The sequence below is a fragment of the Hemitrygon akajei genome, chromosome 5 (genome assembly GCF_048418815.1).
Source record: "Hemitrygon akajei chromosome 5, sHemAka1.3, whole genome shotgun sequence".
NCBI lineage: Eukaryota > Metazoa > Chordata > Chondrichthyes > Myliobatiformes > Dasyatidae > Hemitrygon > Hemitrygon akajei.
In genome coordinates this window covers 119,966,738-119,994,244 of record NC_133128.1, presented here as the reverse complement: position 1 = coordinate 119,994,244, position 27,507 = coordinate 119,966,738, and the positions used below count along the sequence as shown (strand labels likewise).

The 27,507-nt window shown below is 50.2% G+C and overlaps 2 protein-coding genes across 5 annotated transcripts in view; one reads left to right on the top strand and one right to left on the bottom strand.

Annotated features, from left to right (window-relative positions):
- Positions 1-27,507, top strand: part of igfbp2a (insulin-like growth factor binding protein 2a) — a 99,583-nt gene that overhangs the window by 31,843 nt on the left and 40,233 nt on the right. Inside the window, exon 4 of one of the 3 annotated variants that reach the window (XM_073046314.1) lies at positions 5,352-6,305. The exons of the other annotated variants lie outside the window; for them this stretch is intronic. Within the exon in view, the coding sequence (XP_072902415.1) occupies positions 5,352-5,516 (165 nt within the window). The 3' untranslated portion in view covers positions 5,517-6,305. Of the gene's footprint in view, positions 1-5,351; positions 6,306-27,507 lie in introns of those variants that run through there. 3 annotated transcript variants of the gene reach the window in all.
- LOC140728111 (insulin-like growth factor-binding protein 5) overlaps positions 21,183-27,507 on the bottom strand; it is a 30,826-nt gene continuing 24,501 nt past the window's right edge. For both annotated transcript variants that reach the window (XM_073046312.1, XM_073046313.1), the window contains exon 4: positions 21,183-26,125. In XM_073046312.1, the coding sequence (XP_072902413.1) occupies positions 26,003-26,125 (123 nt within the window). In that variant the 3' untranslated portion in view covers positions 21,183-26,002. The remainder of the gene's footprint in view (positions 26,126-27,507) is intronic.

The window sequence follows — 27,507 nt, the reverse complement described above, 5'->3', positions numbered from 1 at the left end:
TGCGTAGCGTGAATCCGTGTAAATATTGGCTGTCTGACTTGAGGCGAGGATGCATGCGCGAGTGGGGGCGAAAAGCTCAGCCTGTTGGGCCGAGACTGGTGGGTGGAAGGCTGCCGCCTCCAAGGTGGTGTGTGGGGTCACAATGGCATAACCTGATTGCCGGACACCGTCCGGGGAGACAGAGGACGAGCCGTCCACAAAAAGTATCAGGTCCGGATTGTCGAACTTAATGTCCTGTAGGTCTGGCCGTGGGGAAATGAGGAAGTGGTTTCGGTCTACGCAGGAGTGGGGAGGCTGGGATAGAAGGTCGGGCAGGTGATCCACTAAGGTAGCAGGGTTAAGTGTGGTACAATAGGCAAACGTCAGCAACGGATTATGGATAAGAGCAATCTCATGGCAGCTGAGTCGCGCCTGAGTGAGATGTTGAGTTGGTGCATGGTTAGAAGGGCAGTTACCGCATGGGAAGAGTAGACCGTCACTGGTTGATGCAGGGAAACTAAAAAGATCCCTTGGGGTCGCCCTGTAGATCTTAATAGTACTCAGCAAATATTCAACGAATTGCTCCAGCTTCTGCTTTCTGTCCGGAGCGCCCTGCATCACTACCAGCATTCCATTGGGCTTCGGGGGTATACACAGAAACCGTCAAGGGATTTTGCACAGCATCCTCAGCCTGGGCTGGATTGTGATGAGGGTTAGGGACCTCTCGCATTGGCATCTGTCGGGTGGGGTGGGGGGGGGGGGGTGCTTGGATCTACCCGGATCTGTGGTGGGATAGGGCCAATCAGGGTACTTTCGAGCAAGGGCTGCGTCAGGATTATCCTCGGGGTCAGTATCATCACTGGAGGTGGTAAAGTCTGAGTCAGGGTCAAACTCGTCCCCTTGGGGGTCTATCAATGGGCCGTCACCCACATAGAGGTTCCGTCTTGTAGTCCATTTACGAGCCATGCGGTTCTTAGGGGTCGCAGGTTTAGTACCTTGTGTGTCCCCTTTCCTGGTTTTAGCTCGGGTACGGGGCGCAATGGGGTGGTGAACCGTGGACTTGGGGTCGGGAGTGCGTGGGGGGGGGGGGGGCGATCATGGGTCAAGGGCACAGGGGGAGTGGAAGGTTCTGAAGGTACAGGCAGGACGGGATTCGCAGTCCCCGCAGGCGAAGGGACCTGCTGCTCCTCCTCCTCCTCAGTGTCCTCATTAGGGTCAAATAGGGTCTGCAGCCCAGTCATATCCGGTGCCGGCCTTTTATCACCAGGTTTTACAATATGATCGTTATTCCTACGCTGCTCATCAGAGATTTCACATCAGGCCTTCAGTACCGGCCAGCCCCTGGGTTTTCCGTTACTATCATTGATGGGTATCTTTCTATTTCTTGCATTCACCTCCCAGGAGGTCTGGCGGGAGCGCTCATTAAGTCTGCTGGCCACGGTATACCAACGCGTAATTAGATCTCTCCATTTCTGTGAGACATTCTGTCGCCACACCTGTCTCTCTGCTCGCTTACACTTCTCAAGATCCCAGGTTCCCCCAATGGCCAAAATTCATTCCCCAGCTTCTTATTCATCCGCGCGCTCAGTCTCTGTAAATCTATCTCATTTTCCAGGAATTCTTTACACATTTTCCATAATGGCGTATTTGGTCCTGATTTATCCAGAGCCTGGCCCATTTTGGTAACTTACTCTCGCATCCGCTTCAGTTTCCTGGCCTTCGCGTGGCAGATTTCTGCTCGTAACAACCAGTCTAAGGCAGGATGCGGTTTCAGTTAGATGTTGGAACCAGACCTTAATCAAATTAAATATGTATTGCTCCGGAGCTTCCAACCCCAAACCCCACGCAGGGACTCTAACCCCGCTTCCTATACCAGGGGACTCGAACCCCAAACTCTTAAACCAGGGGCCTCTAACCCCAAACTCTATGCAGGGCCTCTAACCCCGCTTCTTAAACCAGGGGCCTCTAACCCCAAACTCTGTGCAGGGCCTCTAACCCCAAACTCTTAAACCAGGGGACTCGAACCCCAAACTCTTAAACCAGGGGCCTCTAACCCCGCTTCCTATACCAGGGGCCTCTAACCCCAAACTCTGTGCAGGGCCTCTAACCCCGCTTCCTATACCAGGGGACTCAAACCCCAAACTCTTAAACCAGGGGACTTGAACCCCAAACTCTATGCAGAGCCTCTAACCCCAAACTCTTAAACCAGGGGACTCGAACCCCAAACTCTATGCAGGGCCTCTAACCCCAAACTCTATGCAGGGCCTCTATCCCCAACTTCTTAAACCAGGGGACTCGAACCCCAAACTCTGTGCAGGGCCTCTAACCCCAAACTCTTAAACCAGGGGACTCGAACCCCAAACTCTGTGCAGGGCCTCTAACCCCAAACTCTTAAACCAGGGGACTCGAACCCCAAACTCTATGCAGGGCCTCTATCCCCAACTTCTTAAACCAGGGGACTCGAACCCCAAACTCTGTGCAGGGCCTCTAACCCCAACTTCTTAAACCAGGGGACTCGAACCCCAAACTCTGTGCAGGGCCTCTATCCCCAACTTCTTAAACCAGGGGACTCGAACCCCAACTTCTTAAACCAGGGGCCTCTAACCCCGCTTCCTATACCAGGGGCCTCTAACCCCAAACTCTGTGCAGGGCCTCTAACCCCACTTCCTATACCAGGGGACTCAAACCCCAAACTCTTAAACCAGGGGACTTGAACCCCAAACTCTATGCAGAGCCTCTAACCCCAAACTCTTAAACCAGGGGACTCGAACCCCAAACTCTATGCAGGGCCTCTAACCCCAAACTCTATGCAGGGCCTCTATCCCCAACTTCTTAAACCAGGGGACTCGAACCCCAAACTCTGTGCAGGGCCCTCTAACCCCAAACTCTTAAACCAGGGGACTCAAACCCCAAACTCTATGCAGGGCCTCTAACCCCGCTTCTTAAACCAGGGGACTCGAACCCCAAACTCTGTGCAGGGCCTCTAACCCCAAAATCTTAAACCAGGGGACTCGAACCCCAAACTCTTAAACCAGGGGCCTCTAACCCCAAACTCTTAAACCAGGGGCCTCTAACCCCGCTTCCTATACCAGGGGCCTCTAACCCCAAACTCTGTGCAGGGGCCTCTAACCCCGCTTCCTATACCAGGGGACTCAAACCCCAAACTCTTAAACCAGGGGACTTGAACCCCAAACTCTATGCAGAGCCTCTAACCCCAAACTCTTAAACCAGGGGACTCGAACCCCAAACTCTATGCAGGGCCTCTAACCCCAAACTCTATGCAGGGCCTCTATCCCCAACTTCTTAAACCAGGGGACTCGAACCCCAAACTCTATGCAGAGCCTCTAACCCCAAACTCTTAAACCAGGGGACTCGAACCCCAAACTCTATGCAGGGCCTCTATCCCCAACTTCTTAAACCAGGGGACTCGAACCCCAAACTCTGTGCAGGGCCTCTAACCCCAACTTCTTAAACCAGGGGACTCGAACCCCAAACTCTATGCAGGGCCTCTAACCCCAAACTCTATGCAGGGCCTCTATCCCCAACTTCTTAAACCAGGGGACTCGAACCCCAAACTCTGTGCAGGGCCTCTAACCCCAACTTCTTAAACCAGGGGACTCAAACCCCAAACTCTATGCAGGGCCTCTAACCCCGACTTCTTAAACCAGGGGACTCGAACCCCAAACTCTATGCAGGGCCTCTAACCCCAAACTCTATGCAGGGCCTCTATCCCCAACTTCTTAAACCAGGGGACTCGAACCCCAAACTCTGTGCAGGGCCTCTAACCCCAACTTCTTAAACCAGGGGACTCAAACCCCAAACTCTGTCCAGGGCCTCTAACCCCAACTTCTTAAACCAGGGGACTCGAACCCCAAACTCTATGCAGGGCCTCTAACCCCAAACTCTTAAACCAGGGGACTCGAACCCCAAACTCTATGCAGGGCCTCTAACCCCAACTTCTTAAACCAGGGGACTCGAACCCCAAACTCTATGCAGGGCCTCTAACCCCAACTTCTTAAACCAGGGGACTCGAACCCCAAACTCTGTGCAGGGCCTCTAACCCCAACTTCTTAAACCAGGGGACTCGAACCCCAAACTCTATGCAGGGCCTCTAACCCCGACTTCTTAAACCAGGGGACTCGAACCCCAAACTCTGTGCAGGGCCTCTAACCCCGACTTCTTAAACCAGGGGACTCGAACCCCAAACTCTGTGCAGGGACTCTAACCCCAACTTCTTAAACCAGGGGACTCGAACCCCAAACTCTGTGCAGGGCCTCTAACCCCAACTTCTTAAACCAGGGGACTCGAACCCCAAACTCTATGCAGGGCCTCTAACCCCAACTTCTTAAACCAGGGGACTCGAACCCCAAACTCTATGCAGGGCCTCTAACCCCAACTTCTTAAACCAGGGGACTCGAACCCCAAACTCTATGCAGGGCCTCTAACCCCAACTTCTTAAACCAGGGGACTCGAACCCCAAACTCTATGCAGAGCCTCTAACCCCAACTTCTTAAACCAGGGGACTCGAACCCCAAACTCTATGCAATTCTTACCTGTTATCCGTGTCTCCCAACTGAGGTTCTCCGTTTTGTCCGTGGAGGCTGTAAGATGGTCAGCCGGAGCCGAAGGGGTTGGAACGGGGAGTCAGAGAGGGAGAGAGAGACCGAGAAAAATCTCTCGGAGGGCCCTTCCGTCTCAACCCGCTCATACCTGCCCCCCTACGGAGGGGGGAGTGCGCGGTGGGACGGTAAGGGGAGGGGGAGTGCGTGGTGGGACGGTACGGGGGAGTGCGAGGTGGGACGGTAAGGGGGAAGTGCGTGGTGGGACGGTAAGGGGGGAGGATGCGTGGTGGGACGGTAAGGGGGAGTGCGTGGTGGGTCGGTACGGGGGGGATGGGTGCGCGGTGGGACGGCACGGGAGTGCGCGGTGGGACGGCACGGGGGGGAGTGCGCGGTGGGACGGCACGGGGGGGGAGTGCGCGGTGGGACGGCACGGGGGGGAGTGCGCGGTGGGACGGCACCCGGGGGGGAGTGCGCGGTGGGACGGCACGGGGGAGTGTGCGGTGGGACGGCACGGGGGAGTGTGCGGTGGGACGGCACGGGGGGGATTGCGCGGTGGGACGGCACGGGGGGAAGTGCGCGGTGGGAAGGTACGGGGGAGTGCGCGGTGGGACGGCACGGGGGAGTGCGCGGTGGGACGGCAAGGGGGGGTGTGATTGGATGGTACTGGGGTGAAGTGCGTGGTGGGAAGGTACGGGGGTCATGGAGTTTCTGGTTGGACAGAACGGAGGGAGTTTCCACGTCCCGTGGTGGGTACTTGCTGCTGTTTTGTGATCGTCGAGGCTGACTGGTTGTCTCCCTGTCTGTCTCCAGTGTAAGACGTCGCTGAACGGACAGCGGGGTGAGTGCTGGTGCGTGAACCCTCATACAGGGAAGGTGATCCCGGGATCGCCCACCGTCCGCGGAGACCCCGAGTGCCATCGCTGCTGCTTGTCACCAGAGAACAACGCCAAGCTCCAGCTCCCACACACCACCTGAGGACTGACCACTGCGCCTGGCGTGCAGGGTGGGGGGACAGGGACTGGGGAGGTTCCAGAGGGGGTAGGGAGAGGGAATGGTGTTGGTGTGGGGTCAGGGTTTCAGACCCCCTCCCCATGGGTTCAGGCTTTGAGCTGAGCTCAGTGGGAGCCGTGGTTGTCAATCTCTTTACGACAGACCGTGCCGTTGGGCGTGGGCAGCTTTGAAGCAATGCATGCAGTGTTGCATGGATAGTCCTTTGGAGTGCTGCATGTACTGGTGCATGTGGTGCATGCACGAGTGCACGGACAATCCTCCGGAGTCCTGTTTGTACTCTTGTATGGACAATTCTAGCATTGGTACATGCATTGTTGCACATGGGACTCCAGGAGCAGTGCATGCATTGGGGGACTGGTGCAGCTTGAAATAGCATGTTGGTATCAGCGCTTGGGGCTGCCCAACTGCCTGCAGGTCCCCGAGAATCTCACAGCGTTCCTCGCCGCTGTGAACTTCGGAACACTACATTTTCTGTACTTGGTGTATGGCAAAAGTCGGCAAGCCCCCGTGGACAGCACCACCCACCCCCACCCCACCCCACCCCACCCGCTGTTGGCGACACGAGGGGCCGACACTGCTGGCATCTGGTGCTAAGACCATCTTCTGGAGGAATTGGCATTTTTGGTATTTTATTTAATTCCACTGATTGGTATTTTTGAATAAGTAACATTGAACTCTACGGCACAGTACAGCCCACGACATTGTGCCGTACCTTGTAACCTACTTTAAGGTAAATCTAACCCTTTCCTCCCACATGTGCCTCCATTTTTCTGTCATTCACATGCCTTTCTAAGGGTTCCTTAAATCTCCCTAAAATATCTGACTCTTCCACCACCCCTGGTAGTGTGTTACATACACCCATCACCCTCTGTGTATTTAAAAAGAACCTACCTCTGACATCTCCCCCACTACACTTAGTAGATATTAATTACACAGATATTAACCTCACATGGGACACTGGTCCAAAAGATTAGGGCCTCCGTCTCACCCCTTCTTTATTCTGGGCATCTCCCCCCCCCCCCCCCCCCCCCCCACTCCACTCCACTCTCAGTCCTGATGCAGGGTTTCAACCTGAAAAGTTAACCATCCCTCTCCCCAGTGGATGCTGCTCAACCCCCTGGGATCCACCAGAAGTTTGTGTGTTGTCCTAGGGATGATCCTTGGTCCCAGGAAACAGGACCTCGTTCTCTGACGCTGGCCTGTCACCTCTGGTTATATACTGGGACTCGTGGACCTGGAACATAAAACAGAGAACACGCTAACACAGGCCCTTCAGCCCACATTGTTGTGCCAACCCTTTAACCTACTCTAAATTCAAACTAACCCTTCCCTCCCACATAGCATTCTATTTTTCTGTTATCAATGTGCCAACCTAAGATTATCTTAAATGTCCCCAAAGTATCTGCCTCTGTCGTTGATAGTGATTCTGTGCATTCACCACTCTCTGAGTAACGAAACTCGCCTCTGATATGCCCAGTATATTTTCCTCTGATCACCTTAAAGTTATGCCTCCCTCCTCTCCTTCGCCGTGGGTAAAAGTCTCTGGCTGTCCGCTGTATCTATGCCTCTTATCATCTTGTACACCTCCATCAAGCTACCTCTTATCCTCCTTTACTCCAAAGAGAGAAGCCCGAGCTCACTCAACCTACCCTCATAAGACATGCTCTCTAATCCAGGCAGCATCCTGGTAAATCTCCCCTGCACCCTCTAGAGCTTCCATGTCCTTTCTCTAAGTGAGGTGACCAAGTGTGGCTGTAACAGAGTTACATCGCCCGCAGCTCTTGAACTGAATCCCCCAACCATTGAAACAACCCCATCAACTTCCTCTGGAAGCAGCCAGACAGACTCCCGTGTGAAGCTGGATGTCTGTGTCTGGTGATGATTGGGGGGGGGGGGGGGGGGTGGTGACGCCATGGATCTGCCCGTACAGATCAGGTCATTGAGGTGGTAGGCCAATAACCGTACACGAAAAGTGTAACCGCGACAGGAAAAGAGCAGAGCAGTAAACAGTAAGATGCAAGATCATAGGGTTTAAAACTAGAGATTAACGGTGAAAGATTTAAGGGGAAGATGAGGGAACCATTTCACTCAGTGTGGAACGAGCTGCTGGCAGAAGTGGTGGATGTGGGCTCGATGGCAACATTTAAGAGAAGTTTGGGTAATTACTAGGATGGGAGGGGTATGGAGGGCTATGGTCTGGGTGCAAGTCAACGCAATAAGGTAGAATAATAGATCGGCATGGAGTTGAAGGGCTGAAGAACCTGTTTATTCTGCAGTGCTCAATGATAAGAGACCATCTTATCATTACAGATATAATAACGAACAGCGTGGTAAAATTGTGCTTGACCCGGGTCGTGCTTTCAGAATTTTGTGTCTTCTGCCAGATGGGAGGGAGCAGAAGAGAGAAGGGGTAGAGAGTCGGGCTGTGATTGATTGGACAGACAACGTAGGCAGAATGGCCACTGTGATCTTGACACTTCCGTGATTCAGTCCCTGGAGGGGGGCTTGAACACAGCACCTTAGATTGCTGAGAAGGGAGTGATCATCCTGAGAACCAGGGATTAGTATTGTGGGAGAGGAGCCGGAGGGACTGTTCACACGTGTGTGACTTCTCTCCCCGAGTGCCCAGTGTCATTGACTATCCCCACTACTGTTAATCCAGCTCCCTCACACTGTCCCCCAGCGCCCGATGTTACTGACTGTATCCCCACTAACGTTAATCCAGCTCCCTCACACTGTCCCCCAGCGCCCGATGTTACTGACTGTATCCCCACTAACGTTAATCCAGCTCCCTCACACTGTCCCCCAGCGCCCGATGTTACTGACTGTATCCCCACTAACGTTAATCCAGCTCCCTCACACTGTCCCCCAGCGCCCGATGTTACTGACTGTATCCCCACTAACGTTAATCCAGCTCCCTCACACTGTCCCCCAGCGCCCGATGTTACTGACTGTATCCCCACTAACGTTAATCCAGCTCCCTCACACTGTCCCCCAGCGCCCGATGTTACTGACTGTATCCCCACTAACGTTAATCCAGCTCCCTCACACTGTCCCCCAGCGCCCGATGTTACTGACTGTATCCCCACTAACGTTAATCCAGCTCCCTCACACTGTCCCCCAGCGCCCGATGTTACTGACTGTATCCCCACTAACGTTAATCCAGCTCCCTCACACTGTCCCCCAGCGCCCGATGTTACTGACTGTATCCCCACTAACGTTAATCCAGCTCCCTCACACTGTCCCCCAGCGCCCGATGTTACTGACTGTATCCCCACTAACGTTAATCCAGCTCCCTCACACTGTCCCCCAGCGCCCGATGTTACTGACTGTATCCCCACTAACGTTAATCCAGCTCCCTCACACTGTCCCCCAGCGCCCGATGTTACTGACTGTATCCCCACTAACGTTAATCCAGCTCCCTCACACTGTCCCCCAGCGCCCGATGTTACTGACTGTATCCCCACTAACGTTAATCCAGCTCCCTCACACTGTCCCCCAGCGCCCGATGTTACTGACTGTATCCCCACTAACGTTAATCCAGCTCCCTCACACTGTCCCCCAGCGCCCGATGTTACTGACTGTATCCCCACTAACGTTAATCCAGCTCCCTCACACTGTCCCCCAGCGTCCGATGTTACTGACTGTATCCCCACTAACGTTAATCCAGCTCCCTCACACTGTCCCCCAGCGCCCGATGTTACTGACTGTATCCCCACTAACGTTAATCCAGCTCCCTCACACTGTCCCCCAGCGCCCGATGTTACTGCCTGTATCCCCACTAACGTTAATCCAGCTCCCTCACACTGTCCCCCAGCGCCCGATGTTACTGCCTGTATCCCCACTAACGTTAATCCAGCTCCCTCACACTGTCCCCCAGCGTCCGATGTTACTGACTGTATCCCCACTAACGTTAATCCAGCTCCCTCACACTGTCCCCCAGCGCCCGATGTTACTGACTGTATCCCCACTAACGTTAATCCAGCTCCCTCACACTGTCCCCCAGCGCCCGATGTTACTGACTGTATCCCCACTAACGTTAATCCAGCTCCCTCACACTGTCCCCCAGCGCCCGATGTTACTGACTGTATCCCCACTAACGTTAATCCAGCTCCCTCACACTGTCCCCCAGCGTCCGATGTTACTGACTGTATCCCCACTAACGTTAATCCAGCTCCCTCACACTGTCCCCCAGCGCCCGATGTTACTGACTGTATCCCCACTAACGTTAATCCAGCTCCCTCACACTGTCCCCCAGCGCCCGATGTTACTGACTGTATCCCCACTAACGTTAATCCAGCTCCCTCACACTGTCCCCCAGCGCCCGATGTTACTGACTGTATCCCCACTAACGTTAATCCAGCTCCCTCACACTGTCCCCCAGCGCCCGATGTTACTGACTGTATCCCCACTAACGTTAATCCAGCTCCCTCACACTGTCCCCCAGCGCCCGATGTTACTGACTGTATCCCCACTAACGTTAATCCAGCTCCCTCACACTGTCCCCCAGCGCCCGATGTTACTGACTGTATCCCCACTAACGTTAATCCAGCTCCCTCACACTGTCCCCCCAGCGTCCGATGTTACTGACTGTATCCCCACTAACGTTAATCCAGCTCCCTCACACTGTCCCCCAGCGCCCGATGTTACTGACTGTATCCCCACTAACGTTAATCCAGCTCCCTCACACTGTCCCCCAGCGCCCGATGTTACTGACTGTATCCCCACTAACGTTAATCCAGCTCCCTCACACTGTCCCCCAGCGCCCGATGTTACTGACTGTATCCCCACTAACGTTAATCCAGCTCCCTCACACTGTCCCCCAGCGCCCGATGTTACTGACTGTATCCCCACTAACGTTAATCCAGCTCCCTCACACTGTCCCCCAGCGCCCGATGTTACTGACTGTATCCCCACTAACGTTAATCCAGCTCCCTCACACTGTCCCCCAGTGCCCGATGTTACCCCAATATCTGACCTGGATGGTTCTCTGCACATTCACAGTGAGAGTTTTTTTTCAATGGATTACGTGTGTTTGTCACATGTACATCAAAGCGTACAGCGACGTGCTGTGCGCGTCAATGACCAGCTCAGCGTGAGGATCATGCTGGGAGAAATCTGCAAGTGTTGCCATGCTTCCAGCCCACGACCCACTCACTAACTCCAACCTGTGCGTCTTTGTACCATGGCACACCCGAAAGAAATCCGCACAGTTCTGGGGAGAATGTCCAAACTCCTTACAGACAGTGGCGGGAATCGAACCCTGATCAGTAATCGGTGCTGTAGAACGATTGCAGTTGTCTCTACACTACTGAACCCCCCCCCCCCACCCCCGTAACCATCTAAGACCCTGTAGCATATCTGCCTTCACCACCGCACTTGGCAGCACGTTCCAAGCACCCACCACTCTGTGAAGAAAAAGATCTTTCCTCCTCTCGCCTCATATGCATGCCCTCTACTCTGGACGAAAGATAATCTCATCATCCATTGAACTTCATCAGATCTCCCTTCAGCCTCCGCTTCTCTAGAGAAAACAACCCAGGTTTGTCCAACCTCTCCTTAGCATCCTGGTGAACTCTCTCCAAACCCTCCAGATGTGGCCTGACCAGAGTTTTACACAGCTGTAGCATAGTTTACTATCTCTTGAACCCAGTGTCTCGACTAGTAAAGGCAAGCATGCCGTCTGCCTTCTTTGCCGCCTCTGTCCTGAGCGGTCACTTTCAGGGAGCTGTGAACTTGGCCCTCTGTATATCAGTGTTGTTACGGTTCCCAGTGTACTGACGCTTTACATCTGATCTCCCAAAGTACGCTTCACAGCTGGCGATGTTAAACTTCATCTGCACCTGAGCTATATCCCACACTATTGACAACACCACCAATCTGCAAGCTTGCTACCCTACATTTTCACCCAGGTCACTCACTCACATCACAAACAGCAGAGGTCCCAGTACAGATCCGTGCGGAACACCACCAGCCAGAATAAGTCCCTTCAACCACTGCCCTCTTCCTGCTCTGGGCAAGACAATTCTGAATCCAACGGACGATTCACCATAGATCCAATGCTGTTTGTTGAGTTTCTCTTAGAACACAGAACAGTACAGGCCCTTTGGCCCATGAGATTTTACTAACCTTTTAACCTACTCTAAGATCAGTTTAACCCTTCCCACAGATTGCCACAGATGGCTGTGGAAACCAAGTCACTGGGTGTATTTAAAGCAGAGGTTGATAGATTTTGATTAATCAGGACATCAAAGTTTAAGGGGAGAAGGCAGGAGAACGGGGTGGAATGGGGTAATTCAGCCAAGATGGGCTGAATGGCCTAATTCTGCTTCTTTGTCATATGGTCTCCCATGGAGGATCTCATTGCAAGGTTTCTCCCTATGTTGGGGATTCCAGGGAATATAACCTTCCTGTGGAGTCCTAATGAGCCTTGGTTCACCTTCAAGTTCGCAGAGGGAGGCCAGAGCTGTCCCTGTACTCGTACCCAGGGCTCAGAAAGATCCTCCCCACCCCCCACTGTTTCCAGACTCCGCTTACAAAGGTCGACATTCCATTACCTTTCCCGTTATCTTCCGGCCCGACACGGACGCTGGTCACTGTCCACCAGACCCTGCTCCATCCCTTCTGACCCTAAGCAGGTGACCTCATGCTGACTTTCACCAAGTCCACTTGTGGATTTGCCATTGGCTCAGCCAGTAATACTCCAACATTGATTGTCCACCCAATATGTTGAAGGGCTTGTGGCTGATCGGCTGGTGTTTACGCAGCAGGCGAAAGCTCCCTACACCGGCATAGAGCCTGTGGTAACCCTTGGTCATAGCCTGACAATGGGTGTTTGTCCTCTGCACCCTCACCCAGGTGACAGTCTGGTCAGTAGCTTCCGATGGACTCCGCCAGTTTCACTTCAACAATGCTCATCAGAGACTTTACCAGCATCTTCTGGCAACCATGTAAACCATCTCCTCAGGCTCTCAGTCATATCTGCGAAGGGAATCCAATCAAGCTTATCGCCACCTCCAACAAATCCATCAGAAACAGAACACAATCTTTCAAGTTTATTGCCATGGACATGAGACGGATTCCAGGAATGAAAGGGTTAATATATGAGGGGTGTTTGATGAGGGCCAGTACACACTGGAGTTTAGAAGAATGGGGGGGGGGGGTGGAATCTCATTGAAACCGAATATTGAAAAGCCTAAATAGAGTGAATATGGAGAGGATTTTTTCCTGTAGCGGAGGAGTCTAGGACCAGAGGGCCTCAGCATAATGGGACATCCATTTAGAAGGGAAATGAGGAGGAACTTCTTTAGCCAGAGGGTGGTGAATCTGGAATTCTTTGCCACAGACGCCTATGGAGGCCAAGTCATTGCGTGTATTTAAAGCAGAGGTTGATATGTTTTTGATTAGGCAGAGCGTCAAATGTTCCGGGAAGAATACAGGAGAATGGGGTTGAGTGGGTAATAAATCAGTTGTGATGGACTGACAGAGCAGACTCAATGGGCTGATTGGCCTAATTCTGCTCCTAGTCTTACGGTCTAAACTTATATTAAGATAAATTACATACAACCTACATGACAAAGTAAATGTAACATGATTTGCGAGTGAGTGGGATATAATTGGAAGTCAAATTAGGGATTTTCAGATTGGTTCAAGAGCTTGATGGCAGTGGGGAGAAAGATTGTTGACAATAAATAGCAGCTCACAGCTCGGTCATTTCCTCATCGTCCTTGCACACCTTATGCAGTGGGGGCTGGGACAATGTTTGGATTGGTGTTGAGGTTACTGTGGAGTCATACAACAGAGAAACAAGCCTTTTGGCCCACCATGACTGCTAACCATCAAGCACTTGACCACACGCATCAGTTACCAGCATTTGCTCTGGGACTTAGAACAGTACAGGCCCATCAACCCATCATGTTGCACCGACCTTTAAAACTACTTCAAGATCAATCTAACCCTTCCCTACCACACAGTCCTCTGTGTTTCTATCATCCATGTACCCATCTAAGAGACTCTTAAATCTTCCTACTGTATCTCCCTCTACCACCATGGCCGGCAGTGTGTTCCACACATCTACCACTCTGTATACAAAAGAAACTTACATTCCACCAGCTCCCCCCCCCCCCCCCAAACTTTTTTCCAAACACCTTAAAGTTCTGCCCCATAGCATTGGCCATTCCTGCCCTGGGGAAAAGTCTATGGCTGTCCACTCGATCTATACCTTTTATCATCTTGTACACTTCTGTCAAGTCATCTCTTCTTTGCTCCAAAGAGAAAAGGCCTAGCTCCCTTAAACTATCCTCATATGACATGCAGTCTCTAATCCAGGCGGCATCCTGGTAAATTTCTGCATTCTCTCTAAAGCTTCCCCATCCTTCCTATACTGAAGTGACCAGAATCACGGTCAATTCTTTTTGATATTTAATGGTATCAGTTCTTCTGTCTTAAGGGCCACCAATGGCCCAGTCGACCCCTTCCCCAATAAAATGGTAAAACATTTTATTGATGCAAGACATCTTACAGATGCTGGGGATCCGGAGTACACATGTATACACGCGCGCACACACAAAATGCTGCCGGAACTCCGCAGGTCAGGCAGCATCTATGAAGGGAAATAAAGAGTTGATGTAATCAAGACTGGAAAGGTAAAAGAGTACAAGCTGGAAGGTGATAGGTGAGGGGAAGATGGGTGTGTTGGGGAGGGGATAATGAAGTGGGAAGCTGGGAAGAGATAGGTGGAAAGGTAATGGACTGATGAAGGGATTGGACAGGAGAGGAAAGTAGATGGAAGAAAGGGAAGGTGGGGCATCAGAGGGAAGTGATGGGCAGGTGAGAAGAACTAGAATGAATGGTAAAAGAAAGAAGGGGGAAGAAATTATTGGAAGTTGGAGAAATATTGATTTATTTTGCAAGTTCCTTTCCCAACTTCCTTTGCTGTTCCACCTGCCTATTTTCACCTGTCGCCATTGTGTGTGCATGTTCTTTTTCAGCATTATTTTGCTGTCTTCTGTTGACTTTCCTGTTGGCATTTTGAATTTTCCATACGTGTTGCTGGTAAATGGAGCTCCTGCCTCCTTGGACTTTGGCAGGGTTTCTGTAACAGGGAGCCCCTTTCTCTTCCATGACCTTCAGTGGTGAGTCCCAGTTGCCTACTTGTCTTCACTGTGGACAGTCCCACCCAGCCTGGCAGCCTCTGAATCAGAATCAGGCTTAATATCAGAGCACAGCTGCAGAAAAGAGGGAAAACCATTTAGAGCAGAGCTGAGCATGAAATCTGTGGAATTCTTTGCCATGGCTGGATGTGGAGACCAAGTCATTGAGTATACTTAAAGTGGAGTTTGATTAGTTAGGGTATCAAAGTTTATGGAGAATGCAGGATAATGGGGTTGGGAGGGATAATAAATTAGCCATGATGGAATGGCAGAGCAGACTCAATGGACCGAATGACCTAATTCTGCTCCTATGTCTTAACAACATTGTGAAATTTGTTGTTTTGTGGCAGCAGTACAGTGCTGTACATAACATACACACACACATACAGTGGATTCCTGATGACTGGGCCATTTATTGGGGTAGCTGCTTATTTGGGCCAAATCTTAAAGACAAAAACTAATCGAGAAAATGCCCGTGTATCCCTTTGTTTATTTGGGACACTGTGCTGCTTAACTGGGGCAGGAGACAGTCGCCGAACAGTTTCTAACTAGTGTCAGTCACATGCACTTGTGTGGCTGTTCAACAATACGCTGTGCTTCGGATGAACAGTTTTTAAGTAGCATCGGTTGTATCTGCTTGTGTTCAAGAGAGTATTTTTTGTCACTGGTAGCTGGTGAGGAATAAACAGTAAGATAACTCAGAACCGTTTTGTTCACTGTGGTTTCAAGCATTCAGGCTTGGAGCTGTCAGAAATGGCCGGCAGTGAAAATGAAACAATTTCACTACCTTAATAAGTTAGAAACTACAAAGAATTCGAAGGTATCGACAATCATCTTGCATGTTACAATGAAAATGAAGATTTGGAGGATGCAGTCGTTGTATGAAAGCAGCCCATTGTCCACTCTAGGTGTCTACGCTGATTTTGTTTATTTACATTCAATCAAAAGAATGTGGCAGTGGACACTGAACTCCTTCGATAACAATTAGGAGCTAATACACAGTTTGATAGTACTGTAGTAGTATTGATAATGTTCTAATTTGTTCTGTATTTCATTTCAATACATAATTTGTTACTCAGTTAAACAGTTGTTTGTCTTTTTTTTATACCTTTCTTACTTTTTCCATGAACTTTGGCTTAATTGGGCCAAAATGTGCTGATCCTGATTTGTCCCGATTAACTGGAATCCACTGCGTGTGTGTGTATGTCCTCTATTTATTTAATTTATATAAATGTTGACCCCCCCCAAAACGTTGAGTGTGTCTCTCTTCAGACTCATGTGCCCCTTCCTGACGGTAGCAATGAGAAGAGGGCATGTCCTGGGTGGTGGGGGTCCTTGATGATGGCTGCCTCCTTTTTGAAGATGTCCTGAATGCTGGGGAGGCTAGTGCCCATGATGGAGCTGGCTGAGTTTGTAAGTTTCTGCAGCTGTTTTCGATCTTGTGCAGGTAAACAAGTTTTCAGCTGGAAAACTTTACTAGAAAAGACTTGAAATCTTAGAGTGACCTGTTCAAGGCCTCCCTTTGACTTACTGAGCAGTTCTGACATTTTCTTATTTATGTGTTTTTTTTCCCTAAGATTTTCTTTTTGTATTAATGGTATCCGGTAATCCACAGTCCTGCAAGTAAATTGTAGTGAAATTTAACTTGGAACAAAGCAAATTTTCTGTTTGATTTAGAAACATAGAAAACCTACAGCACAATACAGGCCCTTCAGCCCACAAATCTGTGCCAAACATGTCCTTACCTTAGAACTACCGAGACTTACTCATAGCCCTCTATTTTTCTAATCTCCCATGTAGCCATCCAGGAATCTCTTAAAAGACCCTGTCGCTTCTGCCTCCATCACTGCTGCTGGCAGCCCATTCCATGCCCTCACCACTCTGCATAAAAAAAAACTTACCCCTGACATCTCCTCTGTACCTACTTCCAAGCACCTTAAAACTAAGCCCTCTCCTGTTATCCATTTCAGTCCTGGGAAAAAGCCTCTGTCTACCCACATGATCAATGCCTCTCATTATCTTGTATCCCTCTATCAGGTCACCTCTCATCCTCTGTCGCTCCAAGGAGAAAAGGCTGAGTTCACTTAACCTATTCTCAATAGGCATGCTCCCCTTTGTGTCATCTGCAAATTTACTAACCCATCCCTGCACTTCCTCATCCATGTCATTTATAAAAATCACAAAGAGTTGGGGTTCCAGAACAGATCCCTGAGGCACACCACTGGTCACCGACCTCCATGCAGAAAATGACCCACCTACAACCACTCTTTGCCTTCTGTGGGCAAGTGAGTTCTGGATCTACAAAACAATGTCCCCTTGGATCCCATGCCTCCTTACTTTCTCAATAAACCTTGCATGGGGTACCTTATCAAATGCCTTGCTGAAATCCATATACACTACATCTACGGCTCTACCACCATCAATGTGTTTAGTCACATCCTCAAAAAATACGATCAGGCTTGTAAGGCACGACCTGCCCTTGACAAAGCCATGCTGACTATTCCTAATCATATTATACCTCTCCAAATGTTCATAAATCCTGTTCTCAGGATCTTCTCCATCAACTTACCAAACACTGAAGTAAGACTCACTGGTCTATAATTTCCTGAGCTATCTCTACTCCCTTTCTTGAATTAGGGAACAATACCCACAACCCTCCAATCCTCTGGAACCTTTCCCGTCCTCATTGATAATGCAAAGATCATCGCCAGAGGTTCAGCAATCTCCTCCCTCGCTTCCCACAGTAGCCTGGAGTACATCCCATCCGGTCCCAGTGACTTATCCAACTTGATGCTTTCCAAAAGCTCCAGCACATCCTCTTCCTTAATATCTCTTTGCTCAAGCTTTTCAGTCCCCTGCAAATTATCCCTACAATTGCCAAGGTCCTTTTCCGAAGTGAATACTGAAACAAAGTATTCATTAAGTACCTCTGCTATCCCCTTAGGTTCCATACACACTTTTCCACTGTTACACTTGATTGGTCCTATTCTCTCACGTCTTATCCTTTTGCTCTTCACATACTTGTAGAGCAAGTATGGGAAAATTGGGGTTTTCCCTAATCCTGTCCACCAAGGCCTCCTCATGGCCCCTTCTGGCTCTCCTAATGTCATTCTTAAGCTCCTTTCTGCTAGCCTTATAATCTTCTAGATCTCTATCATTACCTAGTTTTTTGAACCTTTCATAAGCTCTTCTTTTCTTCTTGACTAGATTTACAACAGCCTTTGTACACCACGGTTCCTGTACCCTACCATCCTTTCCCTGTCTCATTGAAATGCACCTATGCAGAACCCCAGGCAAATATCCCCTGAACATTTGCCACATTCCTTCCATAAGTTTCCCTGAGAACATCTGTTTCCAATTTATGCTTCCAAGTTCCTGCCTGATAGCCTCATAATTCCTTTTACTCCAATTAAACGTTTCCCTAACTTGTCTGTTCCTATCCTTCTCCAATGCTATGGTAAAGGAAATAGAATTGTGATCACTATCTCCAAAATGCTCTCCCACTGAGAGATCTGACACCTGACCAGGTTCATTTCCCAATACCAAATCAAGTACAGCCTCTCCTCTTGTAGGCTTATCTACATATTGTGTCAAGAAACCTTCCTGAACACACCTAACAAACTTCACCTCATCTGAACCCCTTACTCTAGGGAGATGGTAATTAATATTTGGGAAATTAAAATCTCCCACCACATAAACCCTGTTATTATTACTCCTTTCCAGAATCTGTCTCCCTATCTGCTCATCAATGTCCCTGTTACTATTGGGTGGTCTATATAAAAAAAAACACCCAGTAGAGATATTGACCGCTTCCTATTCCTAACTTCCACTTACAGAGACTCTGTAGACAACCCCTCCATGACTTCCTCCTTTTCTGCAGCCGTGACACTATCGTTGACCAACAGTGCCACACCCCACTTCTTTTGCCTCCCTCCCCGTCCTTTCTGAAACATCTAAAACCCGGCACTTGAAGTAGTCATTCCTGCCCCTGCACCATCCATGTCTCTGTAATGGCCACAACATTATAACTCCAAGTACTGATCCATGCTCTAAGCTCATCCGCTTTATTCATGATGCTCCTTGCTTGAAAATAGACACATTTTCAACCATTGCACTGAGTGTGTCCCTTCTCTATCACCTGCCTATCCTTCCTTTCGCACGGTCTCCAAACTTTCTCTATTTGTGAGCCAACCACCCTTTCCTCCGTCACTTCAGTTTGGTTCCCACCCCCCAACAATTCTAGTTTAAACTCTCCCCAACTGCCTTACAAACCTCCCCGCCAGGATATTGGTTCCCCCGGGACTCAATTGCAACCCGTCCTTTTGTGATCTACAAATTAAGCTAGTTTCATTTTCTCATTCTGAAGATCATGCTGAACTTTCCTGTGATGAAGTACAGTCAATGCCAGGTAGTCTGTCCATAAAATTGGTTTGTTACTAAACTCTTTGGTTCTAGACACAACTGTGGGAAATTCTTCAATCTTTCCCCGTGTGCCTCCCCCCTCCCGCAACACTATGACAGCTTGGGACGTCGGAGTTTGGAGTTCAATTCCAGCAGTGTCTGTAAAGAGTTTGTATGTCTGACTCGAGTGGCTTTCCTCTAAATGCTCCCGTTTCCTCAAATGTTCCACAGATGTCCCCATTAGTAGGTGAATTGGTCATTGTACATTGTCCCATTATTAATTGGTGGCATCTGGTGACGCAGCTCCAAGTTCTGGAAGGGCTGTATCTCCAAATAAATAACTCTCAAGAAAGTCGACACCATCCCATCAATCCATCCACGTCCCCCCCATCCCAGCACTTCTGCTCTCCAACACAGTAGTTATGGTGTATGTGACTCCAATAGCCCCTCCCAATCCCACTACCTCCGCCATCCAGTCAAGGGCAGAGGTGCAGTGGGTAAGTTGTTACAGCATCAGTTCCACCACCTGCAGGTCCCCTCACCCTCTCTCCCTCCTCCCCCACAATGTGTACTTGGAATTATTCGAATTGGCTAATCATTTTCTTAAAGATTAGCTTTATTTGTCATGTGCACATCGAAGCATACAGTGAGACGTGTTTACGTCAATGACCAGCACGATCTACAGATGTGCTCGGGGCAGCCCGTAAGTGCTGCCGTGTTTCTGGTGCCAGTGTAGCGTGTCCACAACTTGCGAACCCTAACCAGTGCGTCTTTGGAACGTGGGAGGAAATGAGAGCATCCGGAGGAAAGCCCCTCAGTCGGGGGAGATCGTACAAGCTCCTTACGGACAGCAGCGGGAATTGAACCTGGATAGCTGGTGCTGTAATGCTTTTGCACTGAGCACATGTACCGAGGTCACATGTTTGTATGCGTGCCATCTAGACAGATCATTTGCACAGAAGTATACCAGCACTGGGTCTATACTGCAGACCTGCCTCTCCTACAGCACCATGGGAGCATCTACGCCAGAAGGACAGCAAAAGATCACGATGCTGCTAGGGGCGCCTCGGTGGCATATTACAGCATAGGCATCAGAGTTCAATTCCGCCCTCCACTGTAATAAGTTTATACATCCCCCCCGGTAAGCATATGGGTTTCCTCCCAATCTGAAGGTTTGTAGGTTCATTGGTCATTGCAAGCTGTCCTGTGATTAGGCTAGGGTTAAATAGATGGGTTGCTGGGTGGTGTGGTTTGTTGGTCTGGAAGGGCCTGTTCTAAATAAATCAGTGTTTACCCCCACCACCCCAATGGTCCAGATGGTCGTCACACCCGACACCCCAATTCCCACCATGAACAGAGTCCATTGTTCTTGGTCTCAGTGGGACAGGGTCCATGTCCATATCGGACTCAGTGCTGCTCAGGTAGTTCATGGAGCACTGCAGCACAGAAACAGGCCCTTCAGCCCATCTACTCTGTGCTAAACTATTAGTCTGCCTAGTTCCATACGCCTCTCATCCATGTAGCTGTCCAAACTTCTCTTAAATGTCACAATCAAATTGGTGTCATTAATTTATCCGCTTTGTTACAAATGCCACACACTCAGATGGACTGGTTGTCTAACCCCTCCCCCCCCCCCACACCACCAATTGAAGGGTACGTCCGTACGCCATCCTCCCTGTCACACTCTGGTTATCAATATCCGTACTATGATGAAACACTACATTCACACCACTCTATGAGTAAAGAAGTTCCCACTCTTGTCCTTTGGCCCATCTAGTCTGTGCCAAACTGTTACTCAGACTCATCCCACCTTGACCACAGCCCTCCATACCCTTCCCATCTGTGTACCTATCCAAATTTCTCTCAGATGTTGAATTCGAAACCATTTCCACCGGCAGCTCATCCCACACTCGCAACACCCTCTGAGTGAAGAAATTCCCCTTAAAAATTTCACCTTTCACACTTAAACCATGACCTTTAGTTCTTGTCTCACCCAACTTCAGAGGATAAAGCCTGCTTGCATTTACCCTAAACATGCCCCTCATAAAGGAATGGGTAAATTAATCCAGCTCACTCATTGGCTGTGTACATATCTTTATTAAATAAAGGCCTTGTCATAACAAAAGACAAAGGTGAAGGATAAGATAAATTAGAGTTGAATAAATAGCATACAGTGTCCACCTCATCAGAAATATAACAAAAATATTTAGTACAAAACATTGAACGGAATATTAGCTAAAACTTTCTGCTTCATTAGACATGAAAGAAAGTCTCGTCCAGTCACAAGGTTGTTGGGTTGGGAGTTACACAGGTTGTGACACTTTGGGCTGAAACGTTAGGCAGTGTATTGCTGAAAATTAGCACATTTGGTTTGGGTAGGGCAGGGTGATCACTCATTCTGAACCTTATCCTCTTTCTCTTACAACAGCATGACATTGAACCAGGCAGGAAACATCCCTTTGATCCCGATGTGGCCTCCTGGTGATATCATGGAACATGAAGGACTTCGACCCTTCCCAGTTCTCCCATTCCTGCACACCTACTCACCAACCGGGCGGAATGCTCCCTGTTGTAACACCACTATCACCAGTGCCACACCACATGGAGTGAGGGCAGGTTCTCACTGCAGTGACCCTTGCAGACCAGAGAGTTACTGGAGCACTGGGGAGGTACCCAGGTCACAGGAATGCCAGAGAGACACTTGGTTGTGGTCACTGGGAGATCACAGGTACACTGGATCATGGTCACTGGGAGATTGGAGGCACCCTGGATCATGGTCACTGGGAGATTGGAGGCACCCTGGATCATGGTCACTGGGAGATGAGACACCCTGGATCATGGTCACTGGGAGATTGGAGACACCCTGGATCATGGTCACTGGGAGATGAGACACACTAGCTTATGGTTTCTTGGAGATTAGACACTAGAAGACACTCTGTGGCACACTGGGCTGTGGTTATGGGAGATTGGATGCACTGGGCCATGGCCACTGGGAGATTAGTGGATCACAGGGTCACTGGGAATTCAGAGACACTGGATCATGTCAGTGGGGTTGAAGGGTAGATGGTCAAGATAGGTTGACTCCTCAGGGTGCTTATGACCTGTGTCAGTGGTGCTGAAATGTTGGTGTGGAGCAGGGGGCGTGCAGGGCCCAGAATGGAGTAGATCAGAGATCTCCTTCCCTGAGGAAGGTCTGTGAACCTGGTCTCCAGATAACCAGTTCATGATCAGATTGCCTCTGAACACTGATCTCCCTGAACTCTGGACAAGTCCTCCCTTTGTCACATCAATCCTCTCTTATCCAGCCCAGTATTCCTGCTTCTGTAATGGAAGCAGGAATAGAATCTGTAACCTTACATGCAGCACAAGCTAGGAAGCCCCTCGATTGCCCCCCAAAGACCCTCAGGGACAACCCACTCAGGCACACTTCCAGCGGGTCAGCCTCTTGGGATGTGAGCAGGAATAGGAGGGCGAGGGCCAGACCCCCGAGTCTGTTCCTCAGTGTTGGTGTGAAGCTGAGGATGTACGAGGCCCAGACTAGATGAAGTCAGGGAATTGCCTTCCCCAAGAAAGGTCTGTGAACCTGCAGGGCTCCTCATCTCCAGATCACCAGTCTATGATCAGATTCCATTCATCTTCGAAGGTTGATAAGAGGGTGATCCAACCTCACCCTCACAACGTTCAATATAACCACTTCACCTCAACTAAAAGTCTCACTCTGAGTTCTACAGCCCCCTCACCGTGCTGATCATTCAAATGCTTATCTCCCTCCCCAACCCTGTTAACTCCCAATGAACCACCTCCATGCATAAATAAGGGACTTTGCAGTAGATGATAGAAATCCACAGCAAAATGCACAAAATGCTGGAGGAACTCAGCAGGTCAGGCAGCACTTATAGACAGAAATGAACAGTAGATGTTTCAGGCTGAAATCCTTCATCATCTCTCATCAGGACATCCTGGGATCCTTCATCATGTGTCATCAGGACAGCCTCAAAAGCTCCTTCACTCTCTTGACAGCAGACCCAACCAGTTCCCCTCCACCACTTCCCTCATCTACCTGGCAGAACTAGTACCTACTCACAGCAACACACACAAGATGCTGGAGGAACTCAGCAGGTCAGGCAGCATCTATGGAGGGGAATAAACATTCAAAGTTTCAGGCTGAGATGCGTCATGAGCCCTGAGGGTGAGATCCCCAGACTCACTTTGAAAGTTTTGCCTTGTGAATAAAGATTCTTCTACTTCCCTGTTACGTGTGGCTCAGTTTTAGTCAGTCCTCAGCAGCTTTCAGCACAAGGGTGGGAGTGAGGGGAGAGGGAGATGACTGTGTGGTGGAGGGGCTGTGGAGAGAGTAAAAGGGGGTTTGCATTTCAGATCAGCAATACAGGTTATCTCTACATCTCCCTGTACGGTCGCCGTCTGACCTGCTGAGTATCTGACCCCCATTCTGATGAAGAGTTTCAGCTCGAACCATCAACTATACATCCCCCTGTGTACGTTGCTTGACCTGCTGAGTTCCTCCAGAGTTTTGTGTGTGTCCCTTCAGGATAAAGACCTGCATAAATTCACCACCCTTGGTGAGAAGGTCCAAACGACTACCCCCTAATCTTGTAGCTCTTGTTCAACTCTTCCCCCACTAGTGTAATACCTTCCCTGTTCTCCTTCCTCCGAGCATCTGACTCCCTTCGAGGAACGGATCTCCACACATTCACCACCCTCCATTCTGACCAGCTGGTCTCCTCACCCAGAACGGTCCATGTGTCGGACCCCAGCTGTGTCTGGGTCCTGTTAATGGATCTCCCCACATCAGGCACTGGGGATGTGGATCCAGGTGCTCGCAACATTGTGAGATCCTGAACTAGTTTACAATTCCTTAAACCCATAAATGCCTGGATTGATGCAGGCCAACTACACAATCCCATTGTCTTAACACTTGGCTGATGCATTTGCAAACGTCTCATGCTCACCATTTTGCAAACAATATCTCACAGTCTGTGGGCCAGCCTGTGCTTTTAACTTCAATTATCAAAAAGTTGAAGACTGGTTCTGTCTCGATTTAATATCCGCTATATTCACATAACTCCGGAATATTCGCTAACAGGGACAAGGGGATAAAGAGAGTTTACCATGAAACCACTCAGCTGTGGTTCTAAACTCTGAAGAGTAATGGAGTTAAGGTTTCAAGCGATCCCACAAATACAACACAGAGAGTAACATGGTCAAAATGCAGTCATAATATTCAGAGTACATCCCATTTTCAATTTCACACAAAACCCACCGATGGAATTTCTTCCACTGGGAGCTGTGTTTCGTCATGTTTCCCACCCCGGGAACTCAAGATTATTCACATTCCCACCTCTTCCTCCTCCTCCTCCAGGTTCACAGATCCTACCCTGAGGAGGAGGAAGTCCCCACTGGTTGGTTGAGTTCACTGTTCGGACTGGGGTGGGGGGCACTCACTCGAGATGTGGCTGAGGAACTGTGAGATACCTACAGCCTCTACAACCCCATTTGATTAGGATGGGGACCCTTTGACCCATTGAGTCTATGCTAGCTCACAGAACAATCCCACTGTCCCCCCATAATATTCCCTGTTCCCCACATACCCATCAACTCCCCCCAGATTCTACCCTTCACCAACACACGAGGGGCAATGTACAGAGGCCAACTGAGCCACCAACCCCAGACGCCATTGAGATGTGGGAGCTAACCAGAGTATGTGGTCACAGGGAGAATACTCAGTGACCACTCTTCACAGTGCCAGAGATCAGAATCGAACCAGGGTCTCCGGGGCTGTGGGGAGGAAGAGAAACCGCCAGGTTGGCTTGGTCTGAGCCAGGGGCAATGATGGGCAGGTGCAGGGTAAGGAGTGGGCACCTTGACAGGTGCAACGGTGCCGAAGGTCGAACAGCTCCACGGTGACTGGTGGGGCAGGATGGCGAGCTAGTTGCCCCAGAACCCAACTGAACAGAAGTGGATAGTGAGGAAAAGTGGATAGTGGATAGTGGATCCTCCGGTCCAGTGGAAGGCAAGGCCATTTCCCAGCAGGTGGGTGGGGGCGGGGGGGGGGGGGGGGGTAGGTTGGTAGAAGCCTCCCTAAACCCTTCCCAGCCACCAAGAAGAGTTCGAGGCACAAAGGGTTTCACATTGCTGTACCAGCTGCTGGCAATTAGGGGGCGCCACTGCTGGCTCTAAAGAGTCGCCCCCTGGTGGCCATAAACAGTACAGCAGCAGCACCAAATGGATGGGATCTCAACCTGTGCCCTGTGACTAGGGTAGCGGGTTTGGACTGGAAGCTGGGGGCACTGAGTGGTATTCGTCCCTTCCCCGTCTCACATCATCTTAACCATCTTGACCAACAGCATGAGGCATCATCCCCCTTCCACAAACTTCTTGCCCATCATCCCTTCTCCTCCCAACAGCGCCAGAAAAGGGGAAGATGCACAAAGTGACAGATCTCCCCTCCCCTGCTCTTTCCGGGAATCTCCCAGCCTGTGGGCTCCATCACCGGGCACCATTCATCCCACTACCTCACTGGGAGCGAAAGATCATCGTACAATACAGGAAGGGTATCTCATGCTGACAAGTAACAAAATTACCCAATCTTGAGCCTTCCTTTTGTCTCAAAAGTCAAAATTCCGTTTAGCAACAGGTTCTTTCACGAGAGAACAAAAAGTAATTAAAACTAGCTGCTCGTAGCTTGACATATCCGGTGTCCCAAAAAGTAATGATAGCATACTATTTTGTAAAATTATTATACTTTAGGATTTTTGCTGCACTCATGGCCGAGCTGTTTTACAGTCCTGAGTTGGGCTAACAGCTCGGGAGGGAAGTCCTCTGGAGATGGTCGGTTGGTTGAGGAGGAAGAGGAGAGACTGGGCTGGAGGGCGCGTGTCAATCTGTCTCGAGCGTCTGGCACTGGAAGTCATGGTGCATGTAATCGGAGTCGGGCAGCTTGAAGCCGTACTTGTCCACGCACCAACACAGGCCTCTCCGTTTCCCCTTCGATGGCTTACACTGAAAGAACAGGTCAGAGTTCGTGTTAACATGGTAGAAAGACGGCTGACCTGATGGAGGTGTACATAGAACACTACAGCACTTCTGCCCAAGATATTGTGCCGACCCTTCAACCTTCTCTAAGATCAATCTAACCCTTCCCTCCTACACAACCCTCCAATCTTTCATCATCCATGTGCCTATCTAAGAGTTCCTTAGATTTCCCGAATGTATCTGCCTCTCCCACTCACCCACCAGGTTCCTCCATGTAATTCCACTTAATACTTCCCTCCAATCATCTCAAAATTACGCCCTCTCATGCTAGTCAATTCCATCCTGGGTAGAAAGTCTCTGGCTCTCCACTCTATCTATGCCTCTAATACACCTCTATCAAGTCACCTCTCATCCTCCATCACTCCAAGGAGAAAAACCCTAGCTCACTCACTCAACCTATCCTCATAAAACTTGCGTCTAATCCAGACAGCTTCCTGGTGAACCTCCTCAGCACCCTCTTTAAAGCCTCCACTTCTCCTGGTGAATCTCCTCAGCACCCTCACTAACACCTCCACTTCTCCTGGTGAATCTCCTCAGCACCCTCGCTAATGCCTCCACTTCCCCTGGTGAATCTCCTCAGCACCCTCGCTAACGCCTCCACTTCTCCTGGTGAATCTCCTCAGCACCCTCACTAACGCCTCCACTTCTCCTGCTGAATCTCCTCAGCACCCTCGCTAACGCCTCCACTTCTCCTGGTGAATCTCCTCAGCACCCTCGCTAACGCCTCCACTTCTCCTGGTGAATCTCCTCAGCACACTCGCTAAGGCCTCCACTTCTCCTGGTGAATCTCCTCAGCACCCTCGCTAACACCTCCACTTCTCCTGGTGAATCTCCTCAGCACCCTCGCTAACGCCTCCACTTCCCCTGGTGAATCTCCTCAGCACCCTCGCTAATGCCTCCACTTCCCCTGGTGAATCTCCTCAGCACCCTCGCTAACGCCTCCACTTCCCCTGGTGAATCTCCTCAGCACCCTCGCTAACGCCTCCACTTCCCCTGGTGAATCTCCTCAGCACCCTCGCTAATGCCTCCACTTCCCCTGGTAAAACTCCTCAGCACCCTCGCTAACACCTCCACTTCTCCTGGTGAATCTCCTCAGCACCCTCGCTAACGCCTCCACTTCTCCTGGTGAATCTCCTCAGCACCCTCGCTAACGCCTCCACTTCCCCTGGTGAATCTCCTCAGCACCCTCGCTAACGCCACTTCTCCTTGTGTATCTCCTCAGCACCCTCGCTAACACCTCCACTTCTTCTGGTGAATCTCCTCAGCACCCTCGCTAACACCTCCACTTCTCCTGGTGAATCTCCTCAGCACCCTCGCTAACGCCTCCACTTCCCCTGGTGAATCTCCTC